At 38.6% G+C, this 20,852-nt stretch overlaps 1 protein-coding gene across 2 annotated transcripts in view; it reads left to right on the top strand.

The window, feature by feature from the left end:
* IFNGR1 (interferon gamma receptor 1) overlaps nucleotides 1–20,592 on the top strand; it is a 31,161-nt gene extending 10,569 nt beyond the window's left edge. For both annotated transcript variants that reach the window (XM_049901872.1, XM_049901880.1), the window contains exons 2-7: nucleotides 2,422–2,536; nucleotides 3,207–3,373; nucleotides 5,189–5,361; nucleotides 15,145–15,319; nucleotides 17,510–17,637; nucleotides 19,477–20,592. In XM_049901872.1, coding sequence (XP_049757829.1) covers nucleotides 2,422–2,536; nucleotides 3,207–3,373; nucleotides 5,189–5,361; nucleotides 15,145–15,319; nucleotides 17,510–17,637; nucleotides 19,477–20,046 — 1,328 coding nt within the window. In that variant the 3' untranslated portion in view covers nucleotides 20,047–20,592. The remainder of the gene's footprint in view (nucleotides 1–2,421; nucleotides 2,537–3,206; nucleotides 3,374–5,188; nucleotides 5,362–15,144; nucleotides 15,320–17,509; nucleotides 17,638–19,476) is intronic.
* Nucleotides 20,593–20,852: the final 260 nt, after the last annotated feature.

The raw sequence follows: 20,852 nt of genomic DNA, 5'->3' as shown, positions 1-20,852 counted from the left end.
ATTGAAAACTAATGCTGCACAAGTCACTGTTGTTTGTAGTTTTATAATACATGATTTGGTAACCCCTTCCTAAGTACATAGGTACTTTATTTGATAATCTGGTGTGTAGATTGTCTTCTATATGCCTTTTCCTCTAATACAGGTATTTCAGATTGAGTATGTACAGTTATCTAGTCATTTCTTTTGGGAATAATTAGAAAGAGGAGCTTAAAATAAAGAATTTGTAGTTAGTGAAAACTGGAGGAAGAGGGATCTTTGTTCGTACTGACAGAAAGCTTAGCGACACTGTCACCTTCTGTCGTGGATTGAATTTTGTCCCCCAGAAAATATGTGTGGACTTGATTAGGCCATGATTCCCAGCATTGTGTGGTTGTCCTCCATTATGTGATTGTAATTTTATGCTAAAGAAGATTAGTGTGGGATTGTAACACCACCCTCAACACAGGTCACCTTCCTGATAAAGGGAGTTTCCCTAGGGTGGGGCCTGCACCACCTTTTATCTCTCAAGAGATGAAAGGGAAGCAAGCAGAGAGTTGCGGACCTCATACCACCAAGAAAGCAGCACCAGGAGCAGAGCGTGTCCTTTGGACCCAGGGTCCCTGCACCTGAGAAGCTCCTTGACCAGAGAAAGATTGAGGACAAGAACCTTCTTCCAGAGCCGACAGAGAGAGAAAGCCTTCCCCTGGAGCTGACACCCTGAATTTGGACTTGTAACCTACTAGCTGTGAGAAAACAAATTTCTCTTTGTTAAGGCCATCCATTTGTGGTATTTATGTTATGGCAACACTAAATAACCAAGACACCTTCAGTGGAAGGTGATATGCCCATTGAACTACAGGGGATTTAGGTAAGATTTCCAAGCTAAGTGTTGAAGGTGCCCCTTTGTTTCTTCTTGCTTCTTACAGTAAAATGCTAGAGGAAAGAGATTAATTCAAGGACAGACCGTTAAAAAGAGACTAGGACTTACTGGTTTGAAAACTCAGCCTTTCCAGAGGCAAAAGATGCTAACATTAAGAAATGGCTTCTAAGGGAAGTTCAAATTCATTAGGAGCTTTCTCAGCACCTAGTACCTTTCTTTCTTACTTGGTTGCAAAATTATATTTGTATGTGTGATTTTTATTTGAAATTAGTGCTGAATTGAACCCAAGTGGAAAAAGTAGTTTTTATTTTTGTCTAAACTGTGGATTGTAAACTGCTTTAGACTAGGTTGTTTCACAGCCCCGTACATCTCAGAGAGCAAAATGTTGATGAAGCTGGAACGGTAGATGGTTCCTTTGGTCATTCTTTAGGTTTTCCCTGTGCCATACAAAAGATATTAAAGGTCTATGATAGTTGTGGGTGGAGTGTTGAATGGCCGGGTGGTATTTTAGAATGAAATTGGTTATCCTTGGTGTAGCTAGTTCTTCTCTAAACATTGAATAGGAACTGTGGTGTCAAATACCAAAAATTCCACTGATTAAATCAATGGAGGATTATTCTTACAGGCAGTAGTGCTCATTTATAAAGACTTAAAACGCGATGAGCATTTATTGCATCATTTTGTATTTGTGTTTATTTTTCCTTAAAATTAATTTTTTTATTGTACTTTAGATGAAGGTTTACAGGGCAAATTAGTTTCTCATTAAACAGTTAATACACATACTGTTTTGTGACATTGGTTGCCAACCCCACAACATGTCAACACTCTCCCCTTCTCGACCTTGGGGTTCCCCGTTACCAGCTTTCCTGTCCCCTCCTGCCCTCTCATCCTTGCCGTTGTGCTAGTGCCCCTTTTAGTCTCATTTTGTTTTATGGTCTGTCTAACCTTTGGCTGAAGGGTGAACCTCAGGAGTGACTTCATTACTGAGATAAAAGGGTATCCGGGGGCCATACTCTTAGGGTTCTCCAGTCTCTGCCAGACCAGTAGTAAGTCTGGTCTCTTTTTTAATGTGAGTTAGAATTTTTTTCAACATTTTTCTCCAGCTCTGTCCTGGACCCTCTATTGTGACCCCTGTCAGAGCAGTTCATGATGGTAGCCAGGCACCATCTAGTTGTGCTGGTCTCAGTCTGGTGGAGGCTGTGGTAGTTGTAGTCCACTAGGCCTTTGGACTAGTCTTCCCCTTGTGTCTTTGGTTTTCTTCATTCAGCATTGCTCCAGATGGGGTGGGGCCAGTGGAGTATCTTAGATGGCCACTCACAAGCTTTTAAGACCCTGGGTACTACTCACCAGTATAAAATTAATTTTTGTTTATTGTGTTTATTAATCTTTCAATAAAATTAATTTCTAAAATCTGTTCTAAATTTAAATAATTATTCTAGAGAATTCTACTTCAAGTATACATATTTTACTAACATGGATGTCTTATAATATTTTCTAATGTTAATTTTGGTTTCTTACTATTGTCCATTTTATCATTTTACTTTTATAATCTCTTGTTACAGTGCCTGTACCAGCCAATGTTAAAATTGAGTCCTATAATATGAGCCCTGTCCTTTATTGGAAGTATGGGGTCATGATGCCTACCCCTGTTTTCACTGTACAGGTAAAGAACTATGGGTAAGTATTACCGTTTTATCCTTGTCATTCTGTTTTTGTTTAGCTCCTTGCACATTCCGTTCTGCTTTCATCATCTGTTCTTTCCAGAAGGCACAACTTCCTGCTTATAGATCTCGGGAAGTGTTAAGGATACAAATTCATTCTCTTCAGAATACTGCATCCTATTTCTTCTTCCTGTCAATACTGAAATAGAGAAGTATCACATACTTCTAAGATTTTAAGACATGACAAATAAAGCTTATAGTTCAGTATAAAAAGTAATGGTGTCCTCTTAGCTCCTTTAATGTAATGTATTTTTGAGGAGAAAGGTAAAAATTTCAGTTTTTTTTTTGATAAGTTTTAGGAGTCTTTGTAGCACTTGATTTTACGATTAACTTAAAATTATCTGTGCTAATAGTTTTTAATGGAATCTAGAGTTGTTTAAGAATAAATTTTTAAAACTTAGGTATGTAATGTGGTTTGTACATGTCTTGTATTTTAAACTGAGCCTCTTTATTGTAGAGGAATTGGTAGTACTTCTAACCAAAAAGCTTCTCCATCCTATTCTAATTCAGCTCTTTCTTTCTGCATTATACTACAAATGAAAAGCAAAGCGCAGACAGAGAAGGTTCAAATTTATATGTTAACGATAGAGGTTACCTTTGTATTTTATTATCCCTCCTCATTTTAGGAATGGAAAATGGATTGATGCCTGTATGAATATTTCTCATCATGAGTGTAATATTTTTAATGAAATTAATGATCCATCAAGTCCTGTTTGGGCCAGAGTTAAAGCTAGGCTTGGACAAAAAGAATCTGCCTATGCAGAGTCAAAAGAATTCATTATGTGCCAACAAGGTGAGTAAAATGTACGCAAGTCTAAATTTTAGGTTTGGAAATACGTACATAGATCTTCTATATATGTTTACTTTTATTTTAACAGTTGCTACAAATTTTTTAAATGCCCAAGAAGCATTTGGAGGGTTAGTGTCTTCCCATTCTCCCAAGTTCCACAAAATAGGGCTGAGAGACAGCCGTTGCTTTGCCCCCTCTAAACTATTATGTTTCCACCCCGTGCAGAGATGGATCCAGTGCTATCCAGCTGAACGCCATCACCCTTTCCCTCCCTGTCTTCTCTGCCATTCACTTCTAAGTTATATTTGTTGAGGACTTCGGTGGCTGGCTCTCATTCTTCTTCTCTACCTTAGGCATCCTACCTTGGAGCTCTCAAACCCTGACTCCTGGGTAAAAGAAACCTCTAGTCACTTGACCCCCCTCTTCTGGTCCTTTAGTCCCTTGCCTTCTAGCTTCACTGCCCTCCTTATTCAGCTTTCATGCTTTGTCACTTAGACCACTGCTCTGATTCTCTTCCTGCTTTTCAGATTGTGCGTACTTGGTCTCTTCTATAGACCCATCCTCTACCTACCTTTTAAATATTTTTGTTCCACAGAGTCCATACCTCTGTCATCTGCTAACCATACTATCTGTATGTCAGGCCGTTTATTCTTCAACAAAGATTTATGAAGGGACTGCTGTGTACTGTGCGCCAGAAAGTATGCTAGGCCTTGAGGAAGCACGGATGATAAAAATGAACCTACCTGTACAACGTATAGAATAAGTCAAACAACAGAAAGAGCAAACAATTGAAAGAAATGAGAAAGTGAGACCATCTACGGGACTACTATCCCAGTCTTTTCAACAAGCCAATGTCATGAATAAAGGGCAGAGGTATAGGAAGGGAGACTATGGTAGATTAGAAGAGATTTTAGAGACGAAACAACCAGATGCACTATATATAACCCCTGAGTGAATCCTGGCTTGAACAAACCAGCTAAGAAAACTAGCTTTGGGACAATTAGGGAAAATATCTTTGCCACAGAAAAAAATGGATCGATGAAGCAAATAGGGTAAAATGTTTACTGTTTATTAAATCTTGGTTTTGATTATATGGTGTCATTATACCATCCCCTCTTCTTACCTGAATGTTTGAAATTTTTCATAGTAAAAATTTTTAAAGGGAAAACAAAAAAAAAAGAGAAAGGAAAAAAAGGGACTTGCCTGGCAGAAAGTACATGCTCAATAAATATGTGAAGAGTGGATTATTGTTCACCAACAGGGTCCCAGACATCACAGACATATAATAAATATTTTTTGGATGGATAAATAGCTAGTTCTGATTTTCACAATAACAATTTAATGATTTAACAAACTTTTTATATAGTCACCACACCAGACACCCATGGGTGTTGGAGATAACAAAATTTCAGTAAAGGCTCAAAGATAGCTAAAATGCTTTTTCTGTAACGTTTTTTAGAAACGAGGTTTCTTAATTCATAGAAGCAAAGATAAAGGAATAAGAAATTCGTACAGCTTTTATCATGTCAAATTTTTTTACCAAGGTTCATGGCCGACTGTTTTTTTCTAGGGCTTGAAATTAAACTCCTAAAGAAGAGTTTAGATTAGCTAAGAGTACTTCTTGTCTGAGATACAGTAAACATTTCCCTATCAAGGACACCTAGAATATCTTCTAGATCTTTGTGGGACGCTTTGAATGTGGTCCTGCCTTAGAACAGCAAGAAAAAAAAAAAAAGTAATTTTGCTAATTTTATGAAATGTACCATAAATACTTACGACAAACACTGGTATAATATCTTATTTTGTTTTGTTTTTCAGGAAAAGTTGGACCCCCTAAACTGGATATCAGTAAAAAGGAAAATGAAATCATTGTTGACATATTTCACCCATTAGTTATTATAAATGGAGAAGAGATGGGACCCATGTATGATTATGAAGATGATTGTTACAATTTCATATACATGGTGCATGTGAGAATTAATGGGAGTGAAGTATGTTTCTATTTCATCTTTTTAAAAATGGAAATTATTCTGTATATAAGTTATTTCTTAATGGAGTGTAATGAAAGTTTATGAATATTCAGGCAAAACTCATAGATTATAGATTTTTGTAAGAAAAAAGATGTGAATTCTATTGTGGGGAATTAGTATTAAGTTAATCATTAACACTTGCCAGATGAATACATTTAAGTCTTTTCTTCGCCAATTTTAGCTACATGGCCCTAGTTCAGCTTTTTAACCTGTATAGGTCCTTTTCTCTGCTGATAAGAAGAGGATCATTTAACCTTTTCTTCCTTATTGATGTTGATGTACAATAATGTGAGGGCATAATTTGAATCTGAATCAGTAAGAGGAGGAGTAGAGGAAATGAGATCAGAAAGGGATGAGTGGGGTGAGGTCAGATATGTAGGGTCCTTAGACCAATGTAAGGACTTTGGCTTTTACTAAGAGTAAAATGGAAGGACCATGGGAGTGGAAAGGACTTTGATCAGAGGAGTGATACAGTCTGACCTTTGTTTTAAGAGGATCAGGCTATGTTAAGAATAAGTCGTGCGTGTGAAGACCAGAGGCAGGAAGCCCAGGTATAAGCCCATGGTGATAGTCTAGGCCGAAGGAGATGGTGGCTCCAACCAGAGTGATAGGAGCCATGAAAAGAGGTCAGGCTGGATATGTTTTGATAGTAGATCCAGCAGTACTTGATGAATTGGCTGTAGGGTGTGAGAGAAAAACGAGGCAGGACTACCTCAACTTTCCTGAGCAACTGGACAGCAGTTCAGTTTCTCCAGTAACTAACTACGAAGACTGCTACCTCAGAAGATATCCAAGTGGAGACAGCAAGTAGGCAGTTGGATAGGGGCCAGGGATATAAATTTGTGAGTCATTGGCTTACATAAATGACATGTAAAGCTGTGAGCCTGGTTGAAACCCTCAGGTATGAAACTTAGAACTGAGCTCCCATTGGCTACTATCTACCTACTCACTCACGCCTAAAACTAGATTTTAAATAACTAGAGTCATCCTAGATTCCCTTTTTTGCACTGTCTTACACATTCTACTACTTAATTTTTTTTCCAGTTTATCATCATGTCTTCTCCATTCCCAACACAGGGCCTTTAATCAAGACTGAATATTTGCTGTTGTTGTTAGGTGTTGTTGAGTCGGTTCCAACTCATAGCAACCTCATGCACAACAGAATGAAACACTGCCCAGTCCTGCGCCACCCTTACAATCGTTATGCTTGACCCCATTGTTGCAGCCACTGTGTCAGCCCACCGCATTGAGGGTCTTCCTCTTTTCCGCTGACCCTCTGCTCTGCCAAGCATGATGTCCTTCTCCAGGGACTGATCTCTCCTGACAACATGTCCAAAGTATGTAAGATGTTGTCTTGCCATCCTTGCTGCTAAGAAGCATTCGGGTTGTACTTCTTCCAACACAGATTTGTTCGTTCTTTTGGCAGTCCATGGTATATTCAGTATTCTTCACCAACACCACAATTCAAAGGCATCAATTCTTAATTCTTACTTATTCATTGTCCAGCTTTCACATGCATATGATGCTATTGAAAATACCATGGCTTGGGTCAGGCGCACCTTAGTCTTCAAGGTGACTTCTTTGCTCTTCAACATTTTAAAGAGGTCCTTTGCAGCAGATTTGCCCAATGCAATGCCTCTTGATTTCTTGACTGCTGTTTCCATGGGCATAGATTTTGGATCCAAGTAAAATGAAATCCTTGACAACTTCAATCTTTTCTCCATTTATCATGATGTTGCTTATTGGTCTAGTTGTAAGGATTTTTATTTTCTTGATGTTGGGGTGTAATCCGTATTGAAGACTGTGGTCCTTGATCTTCAAGTCCTTTTCACTTTCGGCAAGCAAAGTTGGATCCTCTGCATATCACAGGTTGTTAATGACCCCTCCTCCAATCCTGATGCCCATTCTTCTTCAGATAGTCTAGTTTCTAGAATTATTTGCCCAGCATACAGATTGGATAAGTATGGTGAAAGGATACAACCCTGATGCACACCTTTCCTGACTTTAAACCACTGAGTATCCCCTTGTTCTGTCTGAACAGCTGCCTCTTGATCTGTGTACAGGTTCCTCATGAGCACAATTAAGTGTTCCAGAATTCCTGTTCTTTGCAATATTATCCATAATTTGTTATGATCCACACAGTTGAATGCCTTTGCATAGTCAATAAAACACAGGTAAACATCCTTCTGGTATTCTGTGCTTTCAGCCAGGATCCATCTGACGTCAGCAATGATATCCGTGGTTCCACGTTCTCTTCTGAAACCTGCCTGAATTTCTGGCAGTTCCCTGTCGATATACTGCTGCAGCCACTTTCGAATGATCTTCAGCAAAATTTTACTTGTGTGTGATATTAATGATATTGTTCGATACTTTCCATAGTCAGTTGGATCACCTTTCTTGGGAATAGGCAAAAATATGGATCTTTTCCAGTCAGTTGGCTAGGAAGCTGTCTTCCGTATTTCTTGGCATAGACGAGTGAGCGCTTCCAGCGCTGCATCCATTTGTTGAAACAGCCAACTGAAATTCTGTCAAATCCTGGAGCCTTGTTTTTCGCCAGTGCCTTCAGTGCAGCTTGGGCTTCTTCCTTCAGTACCATTGGTTCTTGATCATATGCTACCTCTTGAAATCGTTGAACGTCAGCTAATCCCTTTTCCTATAATGACTCTGTGTATTCCTTCCATCTTCTTTTGATGTTTCCTGTGTTGTTTAATATTTTCCCCGTAGAATCCTTCACTATTGCAACTTGAGGCTTGAAGGCTTGAATTTTTTCTTCAGTTTTTCAGCTTGAGAAACACCGAGCGTGTTCTTCCCTTTTGGTTTTCTATCTCCAGCTTTTTGCACATGTCAGTATAATACTTTACTTTGTCTTCTCGAGCCACCGTTTGATATCTTCTGTTCAGTTCTTTCACTTCATCATTTCTTCCTTTTGCTTTAGCTGCTTGATGTTCGAGAGGAAGTTTCAGAGTCTGCTCTGACATCCAACTTGGTCTTTTCTTTCTTTCCTGTCTTCAATGGCCTCTTGCTTTCTTTATGTATAATGTCCTCGATGTCATTCCACAACTCGTCTGGTCTTCAGTCATTAGTGTTCAACATGTCAAATCTATTCTTCAGATGGTCTCTAAATTTAGGTGTGATATACTCAAGGTCGTATTTTGGCTCTCATGGACTTGCTCTGATTTTCTTCAGTTTCAGCTTGAACTTGGATATGAGCAATTGATCGTCTATTCCACATTCGGGCCCTGGCCTTGTTCTGACTGATGATATTGAGCTTTTCCATCATCTCTTTCCACATATGTAGTCGATTTGATTCCTCTGTGTTCATCTTGCAAGGTCCGTGTGTATAGTTGCCTTGTATGTCGGTGAAAAAAGGTTTTTGCAATGAAGATGTCCTTGGTCTTGCAAAATTCTATCATTTGATCTCCAGCATTGTTTCTATCACCAAGGCCTTATTTTCCAACTACCGATCCTTCTTTGTTTCCAACTTTTGCATTCCAGTCACCAGTAACTATCAATGCATGCTGATTGCATGTTCGATTAATTTCAAACTGCAGAAGCTGATAAAAATCTTCAGTATCTTCGTCTTTGGCCTTAGTGGTTGGTGCATAAATTTGAATAATAGTCATTTTAACTGGTCTTCCTTGTAGGCGTATGGTATTATCCTGTCCCTGACAGCACTGTACTTCAGGATAGATCTTGAAATGTTCTTTTTGACAATGCAACAGCATTCCTCTTCAAGTTGTCATTCCCGGCATAGTAGGCTATATGATTGTCCGATTGAAAATGGCCAACACCAGTCCATTTCAGCTCATTAATGCCTAGGATATCAATGTTTATGCATTCCATTTCATTTTTGATGATTTCTAATTTTCCTAGATTTATACTTTGTACATTCCATGTTCCCATTATTAATGGATGTTTGCAGCTGTTTCTTCTCATTTTGAGTCATGCCACGTCAGCATATGAAGGTCCCGAAAGCTTTACTCCATCCACATCATTAAGGTCAGCTCTACTTTGAGGAGGCAGCTCTTCCCCAGTCATCTTCTGAGTGCCTTCCAACCTGGGAGCCTCATCTTTTGGCACTGTATCAGACAATGTTCTGCTGCTATTCATAAGGTTTTCACTGGCTAACTCTTTTCAGAAGTAGACTCCCAGGTCCTTCTTCCTATCCTGTCTTAGTCTGGAAGCTCAGCTGAAACCTGTCCACCATGGGTGACCCTGCTGGTATCTGAATAGCAGTGGCATAGCTTCCAGCATCACAGCAACGTGCAAGCCCCCACAGTACAACAAACTGACAGACACATGGGGGCCATTTCCTCTAGGTTCTCAAATTTGTTGGAATACAGGTTTTCATAATATTCTGCTATGATCCTTTTCATTTCAGTTGGGTTTGTTGTAATGTCCCTCATTTCTTATTTGAGTTATTTGCTTTCTCTCCTGTTTTTCTTTTGTCAGTTTTGCCCATGGTTTGTCTATTTTGTGGATCTTTTCACAGAACCAACTTTTGGCCTTGTTGATTCTTTCTCTATTTGTTCAAGTTGTAGGGCTGACGTTTTGATTTTGGCCTGTTCTTCTCTCTGACATATGCGTTTATTGCTATAAATTGACCTCTGAGCACTGCCTTTGCTGTGTCACAAAGGTTCGGTGTGGTGTGTTTTCATTCTCATTTGGTTCTAAGAATTTTTTGATTCCCTCTTTGGTTTCTTCTATTACCCAGTTTTAAAAATATATATATATATTTTATTTTATTTATTTATTTTTTTACAAGGTATGATTCATTTCCATGTATTTGGTTTTTTTTTTCCTTGTTCTTCCTGTTCCTGATTTCTACCTTTATGGCATTGTAATCAGAGTGGATGCTTTGTATTACTTCAGTGTTTTGGATTTTTTTTTCAGGGTTGCTTTGTGTCCTAAAAATGTGGTCTGTTCTGGAGAATGTGTGTGTTGGAAAAGAATGTATAATTTGCTGCTGTTGATTGGAGTGTTCTATACATGTTTATGAGGTCAAGGTGGTTGTGGCCTTTAGATATTCTGTATGTTTGCTGAGTCTCTTTCTAGATGTTCTGCCCTTTACTGAGAGTGATGCGTTGAAGTCTCCTGCTATTCTTATGGAGCTATCTGTTTCTTTTTTCATTGCTGTTAGAGTTTGTCTTATGTATTTTGGAGCTCTGTTGTTAGGTGCATAGATATTTATTAAGGTTGTGTTTTCTGGTGAATTGTCTCGTTAATCATTATATAATGTCCTTCCTTGTCTTTTATTGTGGATTTTGTCTTAAAGTCTCTTTTATCTGAGATTCATACTGCTACTCCTGGTCTTTTTTGGTTACTGTTTGCTTGATGTATTTTTTTCCATCCTTTGGTTTTTAATGTATTTATGTCTTTGTGTCTGATGTGTGTCTATTGTAGACAGCATATTGATGGGTTGTGTTTTTTTAATCTTTTCTGCCATTCTCTGTCTTTATGGATGCATTTAAGCCTTTTACATTCAGCATGATTGTCTATGAGTTTAATGCTGTCATATTGTGCTATTTTTTTGTGGTGTTGATGCTTTCTTTGTTACTCTTACTTTCCTGTGCTGAGTTCCCTCTGTTTGTGGATTTTCTTTTCATTTCTTTCCTTACTATATGTTTTATGTTTACTGAGTATGTTTTTCTTCTTTTTTATTTTGACAAGGAGGTTTGTTAACTTTCTCTGTGGTTACCTTGAAATTTACCTTATCTTCATAAGTTTGAAATACTGTTTCATTACTTGATATCACCTTGACCTCCTCTGCATTTGAAATTTCTATACCTATACCATTTAGCCCCCCTTTTATTGTTTTGACGTTGTCATCATTTACAGATTGATGTTTTTGTTTCCCTGATTTAAGTCTTTTAGCTTTGTTTTGTTTTATTATTGAAAGTCCTAGTTGGTATCTGGCTGATGTTGTCCTGTGTTAGGGTCTGATGGTTGTCTGATGTTGTTGGTTCTCTAACCGAAGGACTTCTGTTGATACTTCTTTTAAGTTTGGTTTGGTTGTTATGAATTCCCTTAATACCTGTTTATCTGGAAATGTCCTAATATCGCCATTGTATTTGAGGATCAGTTTTTGCAGGATACGTTGTTCTTGGTTGGCAGTTGTTTTCTTTCAAGGTTTTCTGTATGTCATTTATTGCCTTTTTGCCTGGATAGTTTCTGCTGAGTAATCAGAGCTTAGTCCTATCGTTTCCTCTTTGTGACTTTTCGTCTTTCTTGAGCTGCTGTCAGGATTCTTTCTTTGTCTTTGGTTATGGCAAGTGTGATTATGATTTGTTTGTCTTGGTGACTTTTGTATGGTGTCTGTCCTATATGGGGTTCATTGAGCTGATCGGATGGTCAGCTTTTGGTCTTTCATGATATTTGGGAAGTTTTTTTTTGCCAGCAAATCTTTAACAATCTTTTCTGTATTTTTTGTTTTCTCCCCATTCTGCAACTTCAGTCACATGCAAATTTTTGCTCTTGATTATTTGCCACATTCTTAGCTTTTCTTAATTTTTCTCCATTCTTTTTTCTGATTTTTTCTTAAAGTAGCATCAATGGATTTGTTCTCAATCTCACTGATACTGTCTTCCATTTCAAAATTGCTTCTAAAACCTTCTATTGAATTGTTTATTTCTGAAATTTTGTTTGTCTTTGGATATCTAGTTGCTGTTTTTGTATGATTTCTAATTATTTATTTTGATGTTTTGTTCTTGTATTATTTTCCTGAATTTGTCTCTTGCTTCATCTGTGTTTTCCTTGATTTTGATTATGTTTTCATTGGTTTTGTCTGTGTTTTCCATGATCTTGTCTGTTTTCCTTGATCTCTTTCCTAATCTCATGGACAGCCCTAAATATTAGTTTTTTGAGTTCCGCATCAGGTAGTTCCGATGCCTTCTACCGAAAGGTCATCTGATTCCTTATTTTGGTCACTTGTTGGAGCCCTCATGTGCTGCTTTTTTATGTTTTGATATTGTCTGCTGTCTCTGAGACATTAAAGTATTGGTTTCTTTATTTATTGATTGTTCTCTCTTTTTTTTGTCCTGCTTTTTTTTTGGTTTTAATATGTTGGGGCAGGTGAGCCAAGTATGATCTGCTGCTTGCTCATCTGTCAGCATTATAGCACTCACCACCTTATCTGGGTGGGCAGGGCAGCAGCAGGCAGGCGAGCTCAGTTTGCTGTACACTGTTTTGGTGAAATGGCTGAGAGCAGACTGGCAGGTGATGTCTGCTTCCTGATGTCAGTCCAGCAGTGTGGGAGTTTTCACATCCCCTCTCCAGATTCTCCAGGATGTTGGACTGGGAGTGGTAAGGACTTGCTTACCACTGTTCAGCCGCTGCATACAAGTGGCAGGAGGGGAGGGGTGGTGCAGGCCCATTAAGGTGGTATGACCTGAATGCCGGGAGCACTCTAGCCGTGGTGGTGTGATGGGTTCAGAAGGAAGAGATGGAGGTGGTGTATAGGGCTAGGTGAAAAGGAAAAAGAAAAAAAGGGGCATCACAGTGGGAGCTAGAGGGTGGGGACAGGGCAGACCCAGGGACTGGCAGGCAAGGGGGGAGCTGGCGTACAGGGCTAGGTTGGAGGAAGAAAGGAAAGAACAACAACAACAACAAAAAAAGGCAGTGCACTGGGGACTGGCAGGTGGCCCAGGGTGGACCAGGGGTAGCTGCAGGCTGGTGGCACTCCATCTGCAGGTACACATCAGGGGCCAGTAGGAAGGGAGAGGAGGTGGCGTGTAGGGTAGATTGGAGGGCAAAAGAAAGGGAAGGAAATAAGAGAAGAAACAAGAAAAATTGGCCATGCAGTGAGGGCCAGTGTGTGAGGACAGCGTGGATCTGGGGGCTGGTGGGGAAGGGAAGTGGCATACAGGGCTAGGTGGCAGGGAGAAAGAAAAGAAAGAAAAAACAGGAAAAAAAAAAAGGTAATGTGGCAGGAGCCGGTGGGTGGGGGTGGGACAGACCCTGAGTGGCAGCAAGCCAGTGACTTTCTACCCACAGCTGTGTGGCAGGGCTGGTGGGAAGGAGAGGGAGGTGGTGTACGGAGCTAGGTGGGAGGGAGAAAGAAAAGCAGGAAAAGAAAGAAAAAAGTCATGGCACGGTGGGAGTCAGCACGTGTGGTGGGTAGGACCTGGGACAGCAGCAGGCCAGTGGCTCTCTAGGCGTGGTGGGGGCTGGCGGGAAGGAGAGGGAGGCGGCATATTGGGGCTAGGTGGGAGAAGGAAAAAGAAATGATGGCACAGTGGGGGTCGGCAAGTGGAGGCAGAGCAGACTCAGGGGCCAGTGGGGATGGGAGGTGGCATACAGGGGTAGGTGAAAGAGTGAGAAAAAAATGGAGGCACAGCAGAATCTGGCAGGAAGTGGATGGGTGGCTTATAGGGCTAAGTGGAAGAGAGAAGGACAAGGAAGAAAGAAAGGGAAAAAAAAAAAGTAGAAAAAAGCTGCAGGACATCTGGGTGGGGGACTCATTGTCGACCTCGGCGATGGAGGCTACCAGGATAGGGGGAGTTCTCGTTTCTACGTACCAGAAAGGTGAGGGGTGGAAAAGCCTGTTTCTCTGGTCATCAGGTGCTCTGTCTCCTGTTGGGAGCTCCGTGAAGTTGCCTTCCTGTATTCCCTGTCTGGGGTCATTGTTGGCTGTGTTCCAAAATGGTGATGCTGTGCCATGATAGTTGGCAGGGGACCTTCACTCCGTACTTCTCTTCATTCTCTGTTTTCTATCAGTTTCTTCTTCCATTCAGTGTTTGATCTAGTTCTTTATCCCTTCATTTCATGCTCAAGTTTCCAGGATTGACGTCTGTATCTGTTTTACTTAGTTTTTTGGATCTTTGCTGCAGAGGGGACAGCATGGTGCACCTGTCTAGGGCACCATGTGTTGGCTCTGCCTCTCTTTTCCACCTTTTTCATTTGGCAAATTTCTACTCATTCTTCAGTATTAAACTGGGTCATCACTGTCCCTTTGAATTCTTTTCTGACACAGTGGACGATTTCCTGTTCCGTGATTGGCTAATCCTAGTTACATGCAAAGAATCCCTAGTGGCTCAGTGGTTAAGTGCACTGCAGCTAACTGAAAGGTCAACAGTTCAAACTCATCAGTGGCTCCACAGGAGAAAAGACCTAGCAATCTGCTCACATAAAGATTACAACCTAGAAAAGCTTTTGGGGCAGTTCTGCTCTATCGTACAGGCACACTGTGAGTTGGAATCAACTCGACAGCACACGACAACTGTTATATGCAGTATGCATCTTGCATTACTCATTACTCTCTGTGACATTCTTTCTTATCTCCCTTCTGCACTACATTGTAAGTTACGTGAAGTCAGGTACTGCTGTCATACCTTTGTGTCTCTGGGATCTAGCACAGGGGTAAATATAATGCCTGGCACTATGGGTGACCCAGGCACCTTGGCCAGTTGAGTGAATGATCTGTTACCAGGGATTGCCTCAACCCCTCCTGTGTATTAATGCCAAGAGATCCTACCGCCTTTCCATAATGCTTTTATTATTCTTCATATGAAATATTTTTCTCTTTTACCAGCTAAGTTTTTAGCACTACAGGCATAGGACAAGTGAACATTTGTTGGTTTAACAGTGAACTTTGATATTCAAGCTTTTATAACCTTTTTTCAAACATGTTCATCATAAATCAGTGGTGATGAAAAACACCATAAATATGTTTTCTTCAGTTTTCACAAGATGAAAATGGTGGTACTTCTTAAAAGGAGCCATGCATTTTTATTGTTTTTTATGCAGACACCACCTCAGCAGGCCGATAATTGCAACGAGACTCAGTGTAGGTTAAGTATTCCAGTGTCCTCACTGAATGCTGAGTACTGTGTTTCAGCAGTAGGCGTCGCAGATAGATGGGATGTTACAACAGAAAAGTCCGAAGAATATTGTGTTACTGTTTCAGATAACAACACAGCATGTAAGTTCCTGCCATTTTTTCTTTCTTTACTCTTGTAGTTCTGCATATGGAAGTGATTACTAAAATAGGATAGTATGAAAAGAGGCAAATCCTTTTGTAATTTCAGTAAATTTCCTTTCTCTTTTAAAAATATTCAGTAATTCCATCTATTAAAAAAGGAAATTAAAAATAAGACAATTCCTTAGCCATTAAAAGACACAAAAACAATTTGGAAAGTGGTATAGTGACCTTTTGACCAAGGAAAGAAAGAATATAAACAAATATATAAAACTATGTACATAAAGGTCAGCATTTCAAAGTATGCATAATAATGTAATAGTTCGTTACTTCAGGATGACATGATGCTGTGTATCCATTAAAATGTTCTTTATGAGGACTGTAGGTTTAAAAAATGTTCATTGAAATGTTCATTGATTACAGCTGTGTGACATGTTAACTAGACAAGGACTAGAAATGAATACAAAAAAATAGATCCATTTATATCATGATTATGGGTCATTTTTCTAATAATTAAAAGTAATTATTAATTTTATTTCATCATCTTTTCCATGTGTTGGGGAAACTTAGCAGAACTTTAGAACTGGCATTATAAAGTAGCATAATGCAAATAAAATCTTACTGAATGCACAAAATAGGAAATAATGCAAATGCCCCCAAGTTAACAGTTTTTTAAGTCTGAATTATACAGTGGGATATTATGACCACATGGTGGCGCCACTGTAGCCCATAAGCAGAAACCCCTGCCTGCCTGTGTCAGTGCTGCAAACTGTACTGTTCGCAGAACATGGAACTTCGAACATGGTGCTCATTATGTAATTGTTTTACCTTTTGGAATAGAAATTAGAGGTAATAGAATTCTACACAGACAGCCAAACACCACCATGATACATAGAGTGCTGTTAATTTGGAAGAGGACTGTGAAAAGTGCCGAAGATTGTGCTGAGAAAGTAAAAAGAAGCATTAAAGCAAAATACACAATAGTGATTATGAATGTATCATCCCTATTTTATGTTATTCTTTTTAGCTGATTTGCATTCAAGGTGCCTTCCTACCTGTGCTCTGTGCGTGTGTGTGTGCATCTTTATAAGTATCTGCAATCTTGAAATAAATAAAATGTAACAGAAGATTCTGAGGAGTGGAGCTACATTATTTTAAGAATTATAAATGGTGCCAGAATTTTATTTCTGAAGATATATTTTTAAAATTCTTCCTTTGCCTTTTTAAACGAGAGAAAAGCTTAAGTGGAAAACCTCTTATATGGGGCTACAAAGAAAGTGTTATGAAAAACCTATTTTTACCACACTGTTTTCATGGCATTGTAGCTACAGAAGACTTAGAATTAAAGAGCTGGAAAGAATTGTTTTGGTATTTAGGACAGATACCTAATTTTTTACTCAGATCACTTGTGTTTCAGTGTTCTTTAAAATTCTGACTGTATTGATTACCTGATGGGTAAATCTATTAAAGAACAGCACTAAGACTTTATAACTCTTTGATGGATATACAGTCAATCCTCATAATTCACAGATCCTATATTTTCAAATTCACCTACTTGCTAAACTTAATTTTTAATTCTAAAGTCAGTACATAAGCGCTTTCACAGTTATTCACGGACGTGCACAGAACAGCAAAACTCTTAAGTCACCCAACGTACATGTTCCCAGCTCAGGCTAAACAGGTTGACACTGCCTTCTCATTTTAGCTGTCAGACTGTAAACAAGTATCCTTTATAGTCTATTTAGTGCCATGTGTTTCACATTTTTGTGCTTTCTATTGACTTCACTGTTTAAAATGGCCCTCAAGCATAGTGCTGAAGGGCTGTTTATTGTTCCTTAAGCACAAAAGGCTGTAATGTGCTCTACAGGAAAAATACATGTGTTAGATAAGCTTTATTCAGGCATAAATTATAGTGCTGTTGGCTCTGAGTTCAGTGTTAATAAGTTAATCAAGTATATTAAATAGGTGTTTTTCAAGAGAAACACACATAAAGCAAGGTTAAGTATCAGTTGATGAAAATGTGACCAGAGGCTTTCAGGAACCTAACCCTGTATTGCTCTGAGGAGCAGTTGTTCAGTATTTGCTAATTTGGTGTTCACAGCAACTTTATAGACCGCAACTACCGTGAATAATGAGAATCAACTGTAGCAGTAGCCCATCTTAATCCTAATTTGTGATTTTTTTTTTTTTTAGATCCCATTTGGATTCCAGTTGTTTCTGCTGTTGTATTCTTTCTAATACTTATCATCGTATTCGTATGCTGTCAGATTAAGAAGATAAATCCTTTTAAGAGAAAAAGCATCACATTACCCAAGTCTTTGGTAACTTATTTAAGTATTTTCCTTTAATTACACCAATTTGTTATACTGAATTTTTTGAGTTTCTTAAATTTTGTAGACTAATGTACAGTTAAAGTAGACTAATATACCACAGCATGTCACCTAACATAAAGCACTTAGAGTACCCCAGAGCCACACTTTTTTTTTCTACATACCAGGTACTTTTTTTTGCACAGGCAGAAGCACAGACAGATACATCTATTAAGGAGCTTAAAGTCTAGTAAGAGAGGAAGTTAAGTGTATACTGTGATAAGTTCAAAGACAGAGGTTTACACATGTGCCAGTGAGTGCCTCATCCAGCCTTGAGGGTTATGGGTTACTAATGGCTTCTCCAGAGGCAACAATGCCCAAGCAGTCTGGAGGGACAGATAGCAGTTTATCCAGGTACTAAGGGACAGTGTGTGCTAAGGCCCAGAGTCAAGAAAGCATGGTTTTTGAAGGTCTGCAAATACAGAAACACTTCTTTGTGGTTGGAGTATAAAGGAAAGATGGCAAGAAATGAGACTAAAATAGTAGTTTGTCATTTTAATGTCTTCTTATTTAGAAGCCTTTGTATGATGAAAAGAACATTGAAAGGTAACGGAATGGTAGCTGTTTGCATCAAATATGACAGGGGAATAATATCTGTAATTTGCAAAGGGCACATTTAAATTCATTATAAAAACACTATATTCTAAGTACAGTGGAAAAAAACTATCAACAATTAATGTGATACTCATCCTTACTGGTAATTAAATACAAAACAACCTTGTAGTATGCCATTTTACAACCATTTGAGAAGGAAAAATAAACCCAAATATTCAGTAGGACAAATGGCAATAAAATTGATACATGCTGGTGAAAAGTAATATAGCCATGTGTCTTAGTTATCTAGTGCTGCTATAACAAATACCACAAGCGGGTGACTTCAACAAACAAATGTCTTTTCTCACAGATAAGGAGGTTAGAAGTCCGAATTCAGGGTGCCAGCTGTAGGGAAAGCTTACTGCCTCTTTCCGCTCTGGAGGAAGCCCCCTGTATCATTTGAGCTTCTGCTTCTGGGCGATCTTCATGCGTGTGACTTGGCATCTCTCTTCCCCATTTCTGCTTATCGCTTGCTTGTCTTACCCCTTTTTATCCCAAAAGAGATTAATTTAAGACACACCCTATACTAATCCTGCCTCACTAATATAACAAAGTCAGCCCATTCCCAAATGGGATTATAACCACAGGCATAGAGGTTAAGATGTACAGTGCAGACTTTGGGGGGACACAATTCAATCTGTAACACCCTGCTAGGAAGAGCCACAAATACACCCTATCCTTTGCCTCAGTAATTTCACTCTTTAGGAATTTATTCTAAGAAATAATTTTATAAATGAAAAGATGCATGGTGTTCCGTAGTAGTGAAAATTGGAAATATTTTAGTATCTGCTATTAAAGAAATTACCATCAGCAGCCTAAAGAAATAATATGAACCACTGAAAATTATAAAAATGAAGGCAAATAGTGAAAAGATTTTAAAATAAGGTGTATTCCTGTTACAAATATAACATGGATACATGTGAAAGGTAATTACAAAAAGCAACATGTATATTGGTGAGATATTCAGTGACTTTTTAAAAAATCCTTTAAAAAACATTTCCTAATGTAGTATCTTTTTCATTAAAAAGAAAGAAAGCGAAGAGGAGGCAACCACCTTACTCTATTTTAATGGTATACTAAATATGCCATTTAGTGGTATATTTAGTGGTCTGTTACCCGTATGTCACTTTTTTTGAGGACAGGCCCTTAAGTTTACTAATATACTATTTTTTTAATCATTAATTTCTCTTCCCTTAGCTCTCTGTTGTAAAAAGTGCCACTTCAGAGACAAAACCTGAATCAAAATATGTATCGTTGATCACGTCATACCAACCTATTGCCCTAGAAAATGAGGTGACCAGTGGAGAGCAGCTGTCTCCAGCAACAATTTCAAGCATGCATACAGAAGGCAGTCCAGGAAAGGTAGAGCACGTAGAAGAAGTTTCTAGTGAAATAGAAGTGGTGAGTACTGAAGAAAATATTTCTAATGTGGTCCCAGGGAGCCCCGAGACGCCAGTAAGAAAGAATTCTTTGCGTTCAAGTAGCAACCAGTCTGAACCCTGCAGTGTCACCTTAAACTTGTATCACTCCAGAGATGGTTCTGATAGTAGCCTCGTGCAGTCGAACAGCTTATCTGACTCTGACTCTCCCCCAAGTAATAAAACGGAAATAAAGGCAGAAGGACAAGACTCCATAATGCCGAGAAACACTACCACTTCGTTTGGTTACGATAAACCGCACGTGTTGGTAGACCTGCTTGTGGATGGTGGTGGTAAAGAGTCCTTGATTGGTTATAGACTTACAGCAGATTCCAAAGACTGTTCATAAAGCCAACTGAGATGCACCAGCTTCAAAGCATCTGATTTCCTGACAGTTTTTCCACTTTGATTTTATAAAAAGATGATGAATTGAGAAATAGAATCTTAGTTGACAGTAACCAGACAGAGTGTTTTGTTGTAGATAAAAGTGTAAAGAGCCTGTTTGGCACTGTTACCTTGAATCTGAAAACTACAAGAACTCGTTTTATTTTTTCAAAAACAAAGAACATTGTGTTATGAGAAGCCTTCCATCTAGATGTGTTAGTAGTAACCATGGACATTCTGTAATACTCGTGCTTCCTGTGATGATAGATGTTAACGTCTTTCTAGCCATTTAAAGAGCTGTAATGCATTATTCTTTCCTGTGCCTAGATATGGCGTTTGTTTTTGATAGTTTATGTATATAGCACTTTTAAAAGCTTAATTTCAAAAGAAATGCTGAAAGCTTTTCAAATTGTGGAATGAATAATAGAATGAATAAAGGGTGTGTAAATAGGAACATTTTTTACAGAACATTGCCTTTCAAGATTTTTAAATAAAATACTTTTAAAACTTATTTTTGTGTTCATTTATTGAAGCACTTAGGCAGTCTTTCATAGTTAGAATATTTTTTATCCTTTCGCTTGTTTCCATGCATGAAAGCTATATACTTATTTTCTAAATGTTAGTATCTAATCTTTAAAATAATCCTAAAAATATTTTCCTCTTTAAGAATGGTCCTTTTATGTCTATATTTCTATATTTAGTACCCAGTGTGCAGAACACAGTTCTGAGTGATTCAGAAAGAACAGATTTAGCTATAGAGCTTTAGGAACC

Source organism: Elephas maximus, chromosome 1 (genome assembly GCF_024166365.1).
Source record: "Elephas maximus indicus isolate mEleMax1 chromosome 1, mEleMax1 primary haplotype, whole genome shotgun sequence".
Lineage (NCBI taxonomy): Eukaryota > Metazoa > Chordata > Mammalia > Proboscidea > Elephantidae > Elephas > Elephas maximus.
The sequence above is the reverse complement of the archived record's forward strand: the minus strand, read 5'-3'. Positions and strand labels throughout refer to the sequence as shown.